The 17,939-nt window shown below is 41.7% G+C and overlaps 1 protein-coding gene across 2 annotated transcripts in view; it reads right to left on the reverse strand.

Moving 5' to 3' along the window:
- Positions 1 to 678: 678 nt before the first annotated feature.
- The window catches only part of runx1 (RUNX family transcription factor 1), a 48,816-nt gene continuing 31,555 nt past the window's right edge, over positions 679 to 17,939 (reverse strand). For both annotated transcript variants that reach the window (XM_063466092.1, XM_063466093.1), the window contains exons 7-8: positions 2,315 to 2,461; positions 679 to 2,236 (exon numbers count right to left, since the gene is read on the reverse strand). In XM_063466092.1, the coding sequence (XP_063322162.1) occupies positions 1,695 to 2,236; positions 2,315 to 2,461 (689 nt within the window). In that variant the 3' untranslated portion in view covers positions 679 to 1,694. The remainder of the gene's footprint in view (positions 2,237 to 2,314; positions 2,462 to 17,939) is intronic.

Consider the following 17,939-nt stretch of genomic DNA (forward strand, 5'->3'; position numbering starts at 1 on the left):
CTCACATCATAAATGCACTCCTGGAAGAATGGTCAAAAATTCCTATAAGCACACTCCTAAACCTTGTGGAAAACCTAATCGATTAAGAATGGGATGTCATACGTATGTGAAGTGTGAAGCAAATGCTTTTGACAATATAGTGTATACTGTGTCATATATCAAAACTCAAAAGAAAGCACCAAGACCTGTCGTCATAAGGTGGAAACATAATGCTACACACCTTAGAGAGTCCCAGCTCTTGTTCTTACATTTCGGAACAATATTAGGTAAAGAGTTTGAGAAATAAATCCAAGAACTTTGAACATTTCTATTTTGCACACAACCTCAACTGAAATAAAAACTGTTTAAAAAGAACATTTCATTCACAACAGTTTGGAGACTCTGAGTTTCATTTTGTTAGAAATATATCCAGCTGTCTCCAACGATACCTTGGTGTCCTTTTTATATTAACAGATCCAGTCATCCACAAACTTGAATTACTCATTTGGTATTAAATTCAAAGCTGCAGGTGTCATGTATCTCACTTGACTTTTAAGTGTGTTGGTGTTGCACTTCAGGTTCAGAAACAGCAAAATATCGGGTGTGCGTTGTGTGTGTTTTGTCTTGGGGCAGACTATTCATGAAGAGAAAAATAACAATGAAAACATATTAAAGGACCAGGAAACAGTTGTATGTTCTTTATATTTACATCAATATAATTGAAATATACACAACAGTGCTATAGCAAACTATGACGTAAGTGTGTGTGTGTGTCTTTGTATGTCTCTCTGAGTCTGTGTGTCTATTTGAGAGGCAGTGAGAGAGAGGAAGGGGTGATGAAAACAATCTTAGGGTGTCATATACAGTCATTGCTATATATGGTACAAATCAGTAGTGGATCACTGGAAAATATGACACACAGACACACAAATACATGGGCTCTCACCCAAACACACATATGCACACAGACAGGAACAAATATGAAATACTAGCTAAAAGGGTGTCATGAGAACAAATTCAATGCTTTTACAATGGTGTGATGGTTTGCTGGTTCAAAATCAAATGGTGGTGGATTTGGAGAACAGAGAAGACCATCTTGGAGGAACACTGCTAATGGAATGCAGTGAACTTTGGAAATGGAAATAATGGAATTAAAAAGCTAAGAGAATGCCAATGGAAAACTATTTCATGTCTAAAATGATATTTCTTGAACTTTAGTTGAGAAAAAAGGGAGAAAGAATGCTGATGTATAAAAAGACAGAATTTGCTACAGTAAACACAAACAGTTCATCACAACATTTGTCAGGAGCAAATAATATATTCACATCATCAGCCACATTATCATGAATAAGTCCTGGTACTGCGCAAAGGATGCTTGGCTGAGATCAGTCCAGTCCTGCTCGACCACAGTGTCTTCAGTTTGTTGTTTCTCCTCCACAGAGAGCAATCCTATCTTGATAGACCCTGATGTGACAGTATTTCATACTGGCTGTACTCGTCTGGCTCCTAGTTGTATGATGTTTGGTACCGACATTAGCCAGTTCTAACATAAACTGGTCTTAACATGCAGCTTAACTTGAAACTCAATATTGCTTGCTAGTTAGTAGGCAGACCCACCGGATGTTACCGTTTCATTTTATTTGTTCCAGCCTTGCCAGTGTGTGCATCACATGACAAAGTGGGTGGGTGCACCCTTCGCTTCTGCCATTGCTCGTTTAGTAGGGTCTCCAGACAGCTTCAGCAGGAGCCATGTTTGTTGGTGAGCTACTGTGACTGGACTCCACCTCTGCACCCACCCCTTCGTTCTGACTGGGTAAAGAGGGGTGCAGGAGGGAAGAGCCTGTGGAGGCATTGGTGCATGGTGGCAAGATCCTTGGTGGTGAGCGTGAATCACTGCTGCCTGCTCCGCTTGTCATCATGGAGAACTGGTAGGAGCCAGCGGCAGTGGAGTAATAGAGATATGGTGAGGAGGTGGACTGGAAGGGCCCGTTCTGAGCTTGGGGAGCATTTGCAGGATAGGGTGGAGGCAGGTAGGTGTGGTACCTCCCTGCAGGGGTGGTGGCCATGGCTGTTGCCATTGTGATACCGAGTGCACCATTGGAGACTGGATTGTGGGATGGGGTGTAGGTAAAGGCAGCTGCAGTGGGAGGATAGTGCACCCGGGGATCAGAAAAACGTGAGTCAGGCAAGGAGGGCAGGGAACTGAAAGGCCGTTCTAAGGTCATCCTTGGGTCACCAAAGGCAGTGAGCTCAGAGCCTGAAAGAAGACAAAGGTCGATTGTTACAACTTAATCACAGTGTTCCCTACGTGTGTCACCATGCATAGGTTTCTTACCTGTTAGTCGAGAGGACAGGTCACTGAGAGAAGAGCGACCAGGTGATAGAGAATTAGCCGTGGGAACAGTGGGTGTAGTTATCTGGCCAAGATAAGGATACGACTGATCGTAAGACCAAGATGGTGATGACTGCATTTGTCTGGAATCTGAAAGAGAGACAAGCAGACAGGAGAAAGGGACTGTGAGCGAAAATACATGTAATATATAATCACTGATACCTTTGGAGCAGCAAAATGTTTCAAGAAAAGTGTATTTCTTCAACAGTGCTAGTTTCAGTTACTGTGCAAATGTACTGTATATAAGGTTGGAATCCTGCAGTCAGCTGAGACTGAAGAAGTCATCTGGATGAGTGACGAAACGTTTCTCCCACTGAAAACGCTACTTCCAGATGAACAGGATCAACTTTTGAGGTTCAAGAAAAGTTTTTTTCACTTGACTTTTTCCTGTGCTACTGACACTCCCAGTTTATGTGATGTTATGTTGCATGTAGGTGGGGTGATTAGCACTGTTTCTATTTAATGAGAAGGTCCTGAGTTTGATTCCACACCCAGGTTTTTCTGTTTGGAGTTTGCATGTTCTCCCCGTGTTCACGTGGGTTATCTCCAGGTACTCCGGCTTCCCCCCACAGTCCAAAGATTAGCATTTGGGGTTAGGTTAGCTGGTAATTCTAAACTGTCCATAGGTGTGAATGTGAGTATGAATGGTTGTCTGTGTTAGCTCTGCAACAGGCTGGCGACCTGTCCAGGGTGTACACTGCCTCTCGCCCTATGACAGCTGGGATAGGCTCCAGCCCGACCCTGACAAGGATAAGCGGATGAGACTGGATGGATGTTGAATGTGACTATTAAAAACTGCAAAGCCACACTTTAAAGAAATGTTCATGTTCAAAGTAGCCATTCATTTTACCCCAATCTCTCCCTTCCTAATTATGTCCATCCATCTATTTTCTTACAATGTTAATTATGTCTTCCTTACTCTGTTGTTGGGGCTGCAATTAAGTCAAAATTCTTACCTCAGGATTAAGGACTGGTGTAATATGTTCGTGCTGAAATACTGTGTTTTTTTCCTTTCACCAAACAAGCCAATTTGGCCAAACATGTCCACATTATACTAGTATGTCCAACATTGTCCAAGAAGTCTTGTGGCTTGCTCAGATGCCATTTTGCAAAGCTAAATGTTTTAGGGATACAAGGCTTTTGGCTGACAATGCTACCAAACAAGCCATACCTCTTCAGTTTTTTATAATCAAAAGAAAAACATTGAAAGAAACCTGGAACTGATGAGCCTCTAACATTGATCTCTTTCTACCTTGGTGTTGCATTAAAACACAAAGGAATGCTCCACCGAGCAAACTACCAAAAATGTCTGCCTTTATAGAGGTGGGCACACTTGCTGATGATCATTTAATCAAGACAATTTGATTAACATCTTCATGGAAGTAGTAATGGTGTGCTTGGTTTTTTATACACTGCTTCTGCATTTTGTCTTAGTTTCTTTAGTAAATAAATAATAACACAGTGTAATATGTCACATTTTATAGTTTATCTGAGTTTGTATTAAACTAATGTTAAGACCTACTACAGACCACTTTTTTTTTTACATGTCCTGAGATATAAAACTTTAGCATTTAAATAAAGTGTACCTTATTTTTTATCATAACTTTAAAAGTGATAAACAAGTAAACGTGTTTAATTTTAATTTGTTAACTATTACACTGAGAATTTGGAGTTACATTCATCGTAATAACCAACTATGATAAGAAAAACTGTGTGGTACGGCTGATTCAAAAATAATAACTGTCCTGCTATACTGAGATTAAATTAAGGGAAGAGGTTCGTGTCAGTAACTCTTTGAGCATAAACTAAACATCAAATGAAAAAATAAAATTACATGACACTTCAAGAAATGATCATGTACGAGCTTAATAAATTAAATGATGCATTGCATCAGCTTGCATGAAACAATACAGAAGTCTTTCTAGATAACTGATTTTGGCTCCTGATTGTTTCTTTTTTTGAAGGAATTATGGACTGATGCCACATACAAACAAAAATCGCCCTTACAGCTTTATTAGAAAGGTGGAGGTGAAGACTGACAGGAAAGCAGAGGGGGGAGACGAGGCAACGGGCCACGGGTCGGACTCGAACCCGGGCTGGCCGCTCTCAGCCATGCAGCATCTGGTTCCCCTGCTTATCCAACTGAGCTCAACCAGCTCCCTGTTTTGACATTTACTTGCTTTGTTTATTTCAAGGCTTTTACCAAGGCTACTGGCTCATGGGTGGCTCCTGGTTAGTATTTAATGAAGTGGCAGGACAGTGTATTTCCACCTCCAACTTGTGGTGGTATTCTGTACCCAGTGGCCCAGAGCTTAAGTATGGAGGCTTGTTCTCTGGATTTTCTCCCAGTCACTCACAAATGGAATTGGTTGGGTTGGCATGGGTTTTCACACTGGCATTGATGGTAGTCCTATGAGTTAAAGGGCTATCTGCCAGGCATGTGCGCAGTTATGGATTCAGTTGTATCAGTATTAGTAGATCCTAACCTTTCACACAGTGAGGATACATCTGAGCATTCCTGGTGCTATAAGAGGCAAACTGGGTCTTAATCAGCCCAACAGGTAATATTTGTGGGCAGTGAAAATTGCAGCTATGCAGACAAAGTATGTAAAGATATATAAAGCTTTTTTACACAATGTGTTAATTCTAACTCTGTATTTCTTGGACTCACTTTGTCAAGTCTTAACAAAATGATCAAGTCTTGAGCTGTTTGAGGTCCAAAACACTGGCAGGAACAGGAACTTTGAAATGCATGTAGAAAAGCCAGTTCGGCATCAGAGTCCTTTGTTTTTAATGGTACTATCTGATCTCTTTAGAGGTTTTGTAACGATAAAGGCACTGATCCTATTAGAAGTCCATCTGTAAGGAAGACCATTGATCATTGATCAAAGACTACTGATCAATGTCCATGAGTACCATTCACAGAGAGTTGGGGAATGACTGCAATGACAGCATTGTAAGATGGTGACAGATGTACCCTTAGGCCCCCTCCTCCATTCAGAGATGGTCTTTCCCTTTTCACGTAAATGGCCTCCTTGACTCTGACCTCAAACCAGCGTTCCTCCCTGTCCAGGATGTGTACATCCTCATCATTGAAAGAGTGTCCACTGGCCTGTAGGTGTAAATAGACTGCAGAGTCCTGGCCTGACAAGGCGGTAAATGGTAAATGGACTGATTCTTATACAGCGCTTTTCTACTCTCCCGGAGTACTCAAAACGCTGTATACAACATGCCTCATTCACCCATTCACACCAGCACTTCTAAGCTCAAGTGCAACTAATTAACAGTCACACTCCGATGAATGCATCGAGGAGGGAGGGCAAATTGGGGTTAGTATCTTGCCCAAGGATATTTGGTATGCAGACTGGGGAGCCAGGAATCGAACCACCAACCGTCCAATCAGCAGCTGATCTGCTCTACCACCTGAGCCACAGCCACCCCACAGCTATTTTGTTTTGTGCCATCCGCTTTGCCAGAGGTTGTTTGGTTTCCCCGATGTATAAATCCAGTCCTCCTGGCACTTAACAGCGTACACTATGTTAAGGATTTCCCAGGTTGCGGAGTCGCGTTTCCAATTCACTAAGCATGGCCTCCAGGCTACATTTCTCACAAATATTTGTAAAGGATGCTGAAGAGTAGCTACATATCTGACATGCTAAGCAGGAAAATGTGGGAGGGACAAGTAAAGAAGCCATGCTGCTAGTGACTTGGCAATGAGCTAAGGTAGCGAATACCTAAAGACAAAATGAATGAATACTAAAAATATAATTATCAGCTGATTCAGTGGCGTGTGCTTTGGATAAGGCACGTAAAGATGAAACTATGTGATAAGTCATTATCTGAAGGTTTTAATTAAATTGGCTACACAAAATACCACTGTGCATTTAACAAGAACTGGAAGTGATACAATAGCGCAAGGAGAGCCAACAACACAAATGTGTAATAAGCTGCCATTTCAAATCTAACAGAGATAGAGCTACGTGCACATTTGTTTATTCACAGCATGGAGAAATTATAGATGTGAAAGAAAGGAAGACAAATTAGAAATGAACGCTTGGTGGGGTTAGTGAGAGTGACAGGTTGTTCAGAGAAGAAAGGGCGAGGAAAAAGTAAATTAACTGCTGAATGTTGATTTTTTTTTTTTCATTTTAACAGGATTCATGACAGCAGGAAGCACTTAGAGATCACCTCTCTGTTTCTTTTCCACTCAGTGTACACATACCATTCTGCTACTCTACATCTCTGCTCATCGTCACAGCTTGCAAATACATGAAAGAGATATCAAACTGATCATAAAAAGCAATTATCCACCACAGTCACATTACCTCCATGCTGCAGTACAGTCATTTTAAAGGTAGTAAAAATGTTCTAACATGAGATGGCTAAGGAATCCAACAAATGTATTTTTTTGCGTATTTGAACTTAAGGTTCCTTAAAACAGGTTCGTTTGAGCAATGTTATGATGTTTGGCTGCTTAGTTATCTGGAATTTTACTTTGAGTTTTATTCCTTCTAACATATTTTTAAATAGCACAAAAACAGTTCAGTTGATTCACTTCTGAACTGTTTCAGCTGGAAGGGGCATTTAAGCTATATATGGGAGCTATAGTATGCAAGGTTCTTTTTTTTAGTTTGTGACAGTTACATACATGTCCTTTTAAATATTTGTTTTCTCACAGTAGCACTTCCTGCCAGCTGACTCTCATTTCCTCCTTAAGATGCCAGTTGTGTCCTCACACGCACACGCACACACACACACGCACGCACACACACGCACACACACACATATATGTAAATGCACACATAAGTAGAAACTGACATTCTGTGTCACATCAACTGAAGACGAGGAGAAACAAATACTTTCTTTTGGTACAACATAGAGCATCCATGGAGAAGACAACAGATCTCATTAACACAAGAAGATAAATGACACACAAATGCCTGTTAGTACTAGAAGCCTAGTTAAACGGACAAGTTGTTCTTTTCCTTCCTTTCCTGGGTTGTTGTACGAGGATTGTAAGCTTTGGCATTTTTGGTGGTTGTCTTGTTTTTATGATTATTCTTGGTTCTGTTTAAAATCTGTCTTTCTGGCTATGGGTTTTGGATTATTCCTGTCATCTGTGCCTTTAGTTGGTTAGCAGTTAGTTTCTCTTCGTGTTCCCATTCTCTTCCCTTGGTCTTGTCTCCATGATTTGTCTTCTGTCCCTGTGTCAAGCTTGTGTTTCTTAGTCTTGGTCTCAGTGCTACTTCCTGTTTTATTTACTTGTCCTGTGTGTGGCATATTCAGTTTTGCTTCCCTTGTCTTGTTACTCCTGATTTGTCCCTGATGTGTTCCCAGCTGTCCCCACTTCCCTAGCAACCCTCCAATATTGTGTCTGAGTCTCCCTTTGTTCTTTGTTCGTGTCCTCCCTGGATAGTATAATTTCCTGTAGACAAATTTGGACTCATCAGCCCAAAGCACAGATTTCCACTGTCCATTCCTTGTATTTCTTGGCCCAAATAAATCTCTTCTGCTTGTTGCTTTTCCTTAGTCGTGGTTTCTTAGCAGCTGTTTGACCATAAAGGCCTGATTCACACAGTCTCCTCTGAACATGTAGAGATGTGTCTGCTACTGGAACTCTTTGTGGCATTTATCTGGGCTCTAATCTGAGCTGCTGTTAATATCAGTCCCTAGCTTGGAGGTTATCCACCAACAGCTAGCAACACACTTGTGTATAGATGTAAACCAGCCACAATCAACACTATGTTCCAGCCCAGAGCTCATCCCGAAACAGCCAACAGAACCTTCCAACACTGAGTCTAGCCAACCACTACCAGCAAGGGAAAGGAAGATGGAAGGCAGGAAAGATCAGATTCTGTGGCCCAGATCCAGTGAGAAAAGAGAGTGGGAAACCATTGACTCGGAACTGGCTCTTATACTAGATCAACAAAAGGGTCTAGCTGAAAGGAAGTTGGAGAACCTGGGAACCATCATCTACAGCTATGGGGCTGAGCAATTTGGGGTAAAGAACAAGATTAAGAGACAGCAGAAAGGCCCTTTAAACCAGTTAAAGTCCAGGAGACAGCGGGAAATTGATAGATTAGTGAAAGAGAGAAGACAACTGAGGAAACAGTGGAGGAGGGCCTATGAGACAGAAAGAGAGGGACTCACTACCCTGCAGGAGGAAATAAAGCAACAACTTACTAAGCTGCGAAGAGCAGAACACCTCAGATGACAACGTAAGAAGAAAGAACGGACAAGGACCCTTTTCTACAGCAACCCATACAACTTTGTTAAAAGCCTTTTTGTTAGTTTAAATGTGCAAAAGTGAGGCTTGAGATGTCACTCATGGACTCCCGGGACTCCATAGTGAGAGGCACTGCTCCCACCCTATCAACGGGGAGGAAGTGGACCCCAGCCACATCTGTGCTACAGGCAAAATCTGCTCTTCAGCATCGTGACATGGTGGGTCACATCCAACAGGGCAGAGGAGGATTTGGTCTTGGTGCAGTAACACCTCGGTGGCAACAGGCATCTGTAACTGAACGTCAAAAAATGGTGGTGGAGGAGGTGCGTCGACAGGAGGAAACAGCCAGACATGCCAGAGCCGTGGCACTGGCCAAGCAGGGTCGCTGGATGAATTGGGAGAGTGTGGAAAAGAGGAAACTCTCATGGAGTGAAATCTGGGGCATGGATTCTAATAGGCTAAGTTTCATCATCCGAGCGGCATACGATGTGCTACCTTCCCCAATAAATCTGCAGCTGTGGTTTGGAAAGGACCCATCCTGCCCCCTGTGTACAGTCCCAGCAACACTCAAGCACATCTTGGTTGGTTGTAGGACTGGCCTTACTCAGGGCAGATACACATGGAGACACAACCAGGTTCTCAGGTGTCTAGCCGAGAAAGTTGAGTGCAAAGGAAAATCCATTAACGCTCAACCTTTCACGAACCAAGAGGAGCGTCAGTGTTCATCAACATTTGTCCGGGAAGGAGACAAGCCGAGGACGAGCCCCTCAACCCCAGACCTGGGCCCGCTGAAGGTCACCAGGGATTTTTTTAGATGCAAGTGGACTTGGATCAGAGGCTAATTTTTCCCACAGACATCGTAACAACTACTCTGCGACCAGACCTCGTCCTCTGGTCTAACTCCCGGAAACTTGCGTACGTCATTGAGCAGACGATACAATGGGAGGAGGCAATTGAGGAAGCATTTGAGCGTAAGAAGCTGCGGTATGCCAACTTGGCAGCTGAGGCAGAGGACAGAGGCTGGAAGATCAAGGTGCGCCTGGTGGAAGTGGGGTGCAGAGGCTTTGTTGCCAGTACAACAGCAAAACTGCTTAGAGAGATTGGGATCAGAGGACAGACACAACGGCAGGCTATAAGAGAATTAGCTAACACTGCTGAGAGGACCAGTCACTGGCTATGGCTAAAAAGCAGCTAAGGCAGTCAGCTAACCGCGAGAGAAAAGAAAATATTCTGCTCTTCTCCCCTCTGCTCTTCTTCCCTTTTCTGGGAGGCAGTGGGGAGGTAGTGCGTACAGCCCGATCCGGCAGGGAGGTGTGGGAAGCCAGATCGGATGCCCCTCTTCCGGTATTATTTCTCAGTTGCAGTGAATAGATAGATAATAAACTGTAGGAAACTAAACAGAAGAAAGAAGAAGAGAAATAACAATTTAACACTAGAAAGCGAAAATTTCAGAAGAAATTTTAAGTGTGCCTTTGCCGCTGGTAATCAGTGTAGTTTGCCATTCATACAGCTACAGAGAGCAAAACTCAGCAGAGCAGCCATTCTCCACCATGAACTATGGTAAAAACAAACACCGCTCGCGCCTCACAGATGACAGCTTACAGTTTTGGGTAAAGATGAAGTGACTTTGTACAGCCCCGATTTGCAGACGCTGTGCACATAGTTTCATGAGCAGAAGTCCCATTGTACCACGGCAGACCCGACAATGTTTGCATGAACACGCTTTGAAGCATTACGTTATGGACCACTTTTCACACATGGTTGGTGTACCCACACAGCCGGCTGTAGCTTTTCAACTCACAGCCTGACACACACCCAAAAAACAGCCGAGAGAGCACAGACTACGCCAGAGAGGCGTGATTGCAGATGCCGCTCAGGTGGGTCCACCTCCCCTGCAGCGGCACTGCAGACCATGCCCCGCCACACACATCAATCACGTAAAATAAATATTTATGCACTTTTGCATTCACTTTTTGTTTTTTGTTATTTTTACACAGTGTTCTGAATGATTAACAATGGTCTACAGCCAATCTTGTGTATTATTATACAAACTTTGGTTGTAAGATGCCCTACCTGGCCCCCTGGCAAAAGCTTTGCTAAATCCGCCCCTGCACAGTTACCAGCTGTCAGCTAAATAAAAAAGGAGCTTGGTGTTTATTTCTCTCAGAAACAGTTCATAACTTCCCTTCAACTCATTCATGTCACCTAAAAAAAAGGTAAACCTGTTTCTCCATCACCAGTTCAGCTCTGATGATTCGGTAAGGTCATCTCCTGGTTTCCACCAGCCGCTTCTACAGCTGTGGCTCCAGCAAACATCAGCTGATACTAGAAATTAAAATCAAATGAATTCTAACAACAGCTGATCAAGCTTAAACGTGCTGCTGTTGTTTAGCGCGATAAACAAACAAGAGAGAAAAGCCGATCATTGATCAGTTTCATGACTGAAGTTTGAACAGGCGAGAGAATGACAGGGGAGGCTGTCATAAAGTTCAACATCAGTAACTTAGCGCGCACACAGCTGTATAGAAACTCCATCGTGCTAGTAGCTAGCACGCAGTACGAGTTATTATAACTGATTGTAAAAAGTCAGCACAACGAAAATAAACTACACCTAAACTCGGTTTATATCTGACCCAAATAGAGTGCAGTTCATAACTTCTTACCTGAAATTCAGTTCACCTCACGCTCTGACCGGCAGCCGCCTGCTTCTCCTGCCTTCGGTTTCCCTGATCCACGATCTACCACCGGTCGATCGGCGGTCGCCTCGCCGCCTCGTATGTCTCGTTCCCTGCATGCTCTGTCTGACACACACCGGTGGATAGCTGCCCTTGGTTGTAGCTCCGTGTCAGCGACCACCAAACAACTCAGTTATTTTTTCCACATCGACCAGCATCTGGACAATCCACCGCCTTTCACTGTTTGTACCGTTACTAAAAAAAAAACCCTCATTGGCTCATAAAAACGAAAAATAAGTCCAGCTATAACCCTGAGTCAAAAAGACAGCCAACTCCGGTTAGCTAGCTAGCTGTCCAGCTCTTTGCAGGCACCGAAACCATCAGAGCTAATATGGGATGTCTTGGTAACACGAGCAGATATTTGAAGTTTACATCTGGCCAATCCACCACCTTTCACTGTTTATACCGTTACTAAAATGAATAAATAAATAAATCATCGGTCCATATAAACGAAAAATAAGTCCAGCTGTGACCACGAGACTTTACGAAGGACCGGGTGTGAAACCAGAGTAAGCCGCTCTCACTGTCATCCAGCCCGGCTGTAGCTTGTTAGCAAAGCCGCGCTAGCCACACTAGCCAGCTAGCCTCAAGCAGAAACGACATCGTCAGAACATTGTCGCTAATATGGGATGTTTTGACAAAACGAGCAGATATTTGAAGTTTACACACCTATATTCTCGCCTGAAAATATCTTAAAAGTTTATTTTATGACCTAGAAACAGTATTAAGAGGAAAATAAAAACTAAGTGATGGCCGCCATTGTTTGACTCGGCAGAGGCGTGCTATGAATTGTGGGATATTGAGTTTTCCACCAAGCATTACCGTAACTTTTGAATGATTTGCGCAACCTTAAAAATTCCAATGGCTCCTGAAAGCAGCGACGCTGTGCGCACCGTTGATATTGTCATCATTACGGTAATCCAAATAAGGGTAGACAGGCCGTACTACTCCCGGCATACCACTAGAGAGAGCCAACACACCACAAATGAAGTTTGAAATTTGTATCAGTGGGACCAAAAGATGGAGCCAACACACCACAAATGAAGTCTGTTTCTATGGCGCCAAAAGAAGAATCTTTCTAAATTTGCACTAAAATATTAATATTTAAAAAACTATAAAAGTCATAAACACCAAAAGTGTATACCATACTAGTCCAGCTCCAGCCGCACAAAATGATCTAACATATGTAACCCTATTGTCAAAACTGTTTGGCAGAGAAGCGCGGGAAAATTTTCACTAAAATATTAATATTTAAAAAACTATAATAGTCATAAACACCAAAAGTCATAGCACACCATTCCTGATCCAGCCGCACAAAATGAGGTAACATATATGAAGCTTGTCTCAAAACTGCGAGGCGAGATTCGCTGCAAAATTTCAGGCAGAAACTGAAGAATAACTAGAAAATTTGCATTTCCTGCGAAAATGCTGTGTGGATGCCTTAACGCTGAAGCTGTCTGCTGAAAAGCTGAAAAAGATGAAAGTTGCAAAAAGTTGTATGGTGGTGAAAAAAAAATGTCTCCCTGAGCAGGATTTGAACCTGGCCCTCCTAGGCTCAAGGCAGAGACTCATCTCACTGTGCCAAACTCACTCTCACAAGGAAAGAGATGGAGAGAATGACAATTATGGTGGAAAGAGCAAAAGCTGCTGAGAATTGTGCTGATAAGAGGTAAAAAGGCTGAAAATTTTGCAGAAAAGAGGTGAATCAGCAGAATTTCTGCAGAAAAGAGGCAGAACAACCTGGTTCTGCTCAAATTCACCAATCAGAGTTACTGCTTCTGTCTGCTTCAACAGGCTGTGTGCTTGTATTTATTTCTGCCATGGAGCGTTAACAAGAATCTGAGGTCCATATTAGAAAAGCTGCTAAAATCATAAAACTTTGCAGAATTGTAATAAATTAGCAATATAAATTACAGGTCTGTGATAGTGTATAAATTTGTAGTGAAAAAAAATGTTGACCAAGGTGGGATTGAACCCATGACCTTTGAGCTGCAGAGCCGAGTCATTACTGATTGCACCACCTGGCAAGGGGGCGGGCGGCTGAAAAACAAAGACATCAGCAATCAGAAATAGATCGCGGTGAGAGGTGAAAAACGCAGTTTTTTGGAGTTACAAAACGTCGTGTAACTCAAAAACTAGGAGGGCTATCAGCATCAGTAGTTGCTGAAAACAACTGAAAAAGCAGAATTATCTGCTAAAAAAGAGGTGTAGACGCGCTTGATGGAGATGGCTTTATGTGTAAGGGTACACTGAAGAGTGTCAAGAAAGGAGAGTGCATGCAAGCAGGGAAGATGTGTAGCAACTGTCACAGGTAGGACTCGAACCTCTGCTACCGGGTCTCACAGCAGCGGCTCAACCCTCTGAGCCAAATGAGGTCTGCTCACAAAGGGGGCGGGTGTCTAAGACACAGAGACTTGAGCAGTCAGAATTAGATCGCGGTGAGCGGCGAAAAACGCCGGTTTTTGGAGTTACAAAACGTCATGTAACTCAAAAACTAGGTGGGCTAGCAGAATAATTCTTGTACTGGGTGAATCAGCGGACTTTGGTGTATTTTGACTGCGAGTTTCATAGCTCTTTGTACCTCGGTAGCGGAGATATGATGAGGGAAGAAACGGCTTCATTTTCAGAGTGTGAAAACTGAGAGAAGGACAGATTTCCACCCCTCAAACAAACGTAATTTATGGCTCAACGGTAAGATGAATGTAAAAACTGCTTCCACTGTGAGTGTCAGCAGTGTCTGAAGATATATTGGCACAAGCCTCATGTCCTAACTTTGCTTTGTTAATTAGATATGGCGATTTGAAAATGCCTCCTCTTACAGAATTTCAGCTCTGAATTTCAAAACCTCCCCATAGACAGTGAATGGGGACTTGTCACACCTTGTGTCACTTTGAGGCAAATTGCGAAAAAACGGTAAATCTCACAATAAAGATAGTGACATTGTCTGAAAGCCAGCAAAAATACCTACGTTTTGATGTATAATTTGTGGGGGTTGAGTGGAAATTGAGCGAGTAGCGAGAAGTTATTCGGACATGAAGAGAAAATTCAGAACAGACCAGCACTCACTCTGAGTTAATTGCATAGCAACCATAGCAACGCATGTATTTTCTGAAAAATCACAATTTTGGAACTGAAAACTTAAAGAGGTATAAAATTAAAACGGTAGAAGATCTGAAAAAGATGAATCACACAGGAATAGTCCAATAATCTGAGAACATTTTAAAGTTTGAATGGAGTTTCTAGGTGAAAGTATGAGGAAGCAGTTAAGTTTCAAAACCAAGCAAGTTTTAGCAGAATTGTGGAAGTTTTCCATTCATTTCAATGGGACACAAAAAGTGTAATATTTTAAAAAGTATAATAGTAATAAACACCAAAAGTCATAGCACACATTAGCAGAAATAGCAGAACAGATTAGAGTTTGAATGGTGAAAATCGGCTGAAAACTGAGGGAGTAGTTAATCGGCGAAATACGGAGCAACTAAAGAGAAACAGGAAAACAATAGTGTGGATGCCCTTAGAGGGCATCCACACAACTAGAAAAATTTGCATTTCCTGCGAAAATGCTGTGTGGATGCTTTAACGCTGAAGCTGTCTGCTGAAAACGATGAAAAGTTGCAAAAAGTTGTATGGTGGTGAAAAAATTGTGCTGATAAGAGGTGAAAAGGCTGAAAATTTTGCAGAAAAGAGGTGAATCAGCAGAATTTCTGCAGAAAAGAGGCAAATAAGCAGAAACTGGCGCTGAAAAGAGATGAATCAGCAGAGTTAAGCTGGAATTTGTGCTGAAAAGGGGTGAAAAAAATGAAAATTTTGCTGAAAAGGGGTGAAGAAGCTAAAGTATACCAAATCAAAGTATTTGTGCCAAAACATAGTGTTTCTGCCATATTGTGGTACTACTACATTACAACATGAATGAAGATGAAAAGAAACTGGCAACAAATTCCTCCACTACAAACCAGTCTGATTCCACTTCTTTGCAGTGTTCACGTTTACTAAGGCACTACCCAAATGGCGCCACAAGAGGGCACTCCAACACAAGAGATGACCTATGTACACTGATGCACTTAGTAACAGTCAGCCTCCTACTTAGCCACTACGTAATACAGCGATATTACAGTGTACAAATTCACATAAATTTGCAGGGGGAACAAACAAAGCAGGAACAAGCCCAAAGCAGGATCTGAACCTGGCCCTCCTGGTCTCAAGGCGACTATTCATTTCCCTGAGCCAAAGTCATTCTTACAAAGAAGAGGTGGAGAGACGGACAATTCTGCTGAAATGAGCAGAAGCTGCTGAGAATTGTGCTGATAAGAGGTGAAAAGGCTGAAAATTTTGCAGAAAAGAAGTGAATCAGCAGAATTTCTGCAGAAAAGAGGCAAAGAAGCAGAAACTAGCGCTAAAAAGAGATGAATCAGCAGAGTTTCTGCTGAAAAGAGTTTTTTTTTCTGAAAACAGCCAAAAAAGCTGAAATTTGTGCTGAAAAGGGGTGAAAAAAATGAAAATTTTGCTGAAAAGGGGTGAAGAAGCTAAAGTATACCAAATCAAAGTATTTGTGCCAAAACTGCCATATTGTGGTACTACTATTGTGGTACTACTACATTACAACATGAATACGGATTAAAGATGAAAGAAACTGGCAACAAATTCCTCCACTACAAACCAGTCTGATTCCACTTCTTTGCAGTGTTCATGTTTACTAAGGCACTACCCAAAAGGCGCCACAAGAGGGCACTCCAACACAAGAGATGACCTATGTACACTGATGCACTTAGTAACAGTCACCCTCCTACTTAGCCAAAATGGCAAAATCCCATAATTTGGCACAAATACTATGATTTGGCAGACACTATGATTTAGCAGAAATACAATGTTTTTGCAGAAACACTGTAATTTCACTCAAATACTATGAAATTGCAGTAATTCTATGATTTGGCAGAAATACTGTACTTCGTACAAATACAATGCTTTGGTAAAAATACTATATTTTGATTTGAACTCTATGATTTGAAAAACATGAAAGCATTGAAAAAGGTGAAAAGGCTGAAAATTTTGCAGAAAAGAGGTGAATCAGCAGAATTTCTGCAGAAAAGAGGCAAAGAAGCAGAAACTTGCGCTGAAAAGAGATGAATCAGCAGAGTTTCTGCTTTTCAGAGTTTGAAAAGTGAGAGGAGGACAGATTTCCACCCCTCAAACAAACGTAATTTATGGCTCAACAGTAAGATGACTGTAAAAACTGCTCCACTTTGATTCAACAGAAATACTATTATGGAGGAGTAATACTTTAACATGGGAGAAATATTGATACAGACACACAAACATACACATACACAGAGCCTAAAGGGAGCAGTGGCTGTTAAGAGTCTGTGCTTGGTATATCTAGGTCAGCTAAATTGGCTGCACCTGCTGTAATCAGCCCTTACACACACAGACACAGAGAGAAGTATGAGTCTTCTTCAGTGTATTTCTCACATTCAGGACTCCCCTCGAACAAATGGCCATTATTTCCTAACCGTAGGGGCTAGAACGGTCATTCTGACACCGTTTTGTTCAGAAGAGATGGGGGAATCTGCAGGTCTCATAATTCAGAGATAAAATATAAATTATTGAAGATATAGAACTTGTAATACACTGTAACTGAGTATAGGCAAATTAAAACTGCCTTGACTTGCCCTCAAACAATGTTTTGTAACTCTAAATCTATATGGAGCATCAAAATCATTCTTTCACTGTAAGAAACAGCAGGCTTTGGTGAACAGTCATGGAAATTTTCAGGTCTCTGTGGAAATCCATCAAAAAGATATGACGAGAGAAAAAAGTGCCTCATTTCCAGAGTTTGAAATCTGAAGAAATCTGAGCGAATGACGAATTTCCTACACTCAAACAAGTGTAACTCATCTCAGAACGGTAATAGGTGAGAAAAAAATTCTTGAATTGTGAGCATCAGGAGTGTCTGAAGATATATTGGCACAAGCCTCAAGTCTCCACTTTGTTTCGTTAAGGAGATATGATAATTTGAAAATACCTCTCATTAGAGAAATCCAGCGCTGATTTTGAACAAACTCTCCATTGACTGTCTATGGAGAGTTTTCAAACGTTGTGTTGCTCTGAAGAGATTTGCAAAAAATCTGTAAATCCCACAAGAATGATAGTGACATTTTCTGAAAGCCAGCAAAAATACCTACGTTTTCATGTATAATTTGTGGGGGTTGAGTGGAAATTGAGCGAGTAGCAAGAAGTTGTTTAGACATGAAGAGAAAATTCAGAAAGGACAAGTGCACACTCTGAGTTAATTGCATAGCAACCATAACAACGCATGTATTTTCTGAAAAATCACAATTTTGCAACTGAAAACTTAAAGAGGTATAAAATTAAAATGGAAGAAGATCTGAAAAAGCTGAGTCATACAGGAATAGCCCAATAATCTGAGAACATTTTAAAGTTTGAATGGAGTTTCTAGGTGAAAGCATGAGGACGTAGTTAAGTTTCAAAGACAAGCAAGTTTTAGCAGAATTGTGGAAGTTTCCCATTCATTTCAATGGGACAAATTAAAGGAAAAAAGTGTAATATTTTAAAAAGTGTAATAGTAATAAACACCAAAAGATATAGCCGG

Source organism: Pelmatolapia mariae, linkage group LG23 (genome assembly GCF_036321145.2).
Source record: "Pelmatolapia mariae isolate MD_Pm_ZW linkage group LG23, Pm_UMD_F_2, whole genome shotgun sequence".
NCBI classification, from domain to species: domain Eukaryota; kingdom Metazoa; phylum Chordata; class Actinopteri; order Cichliformes; family Cichlidae; genus Pelmatolapia; species Pelmatolapia mariae.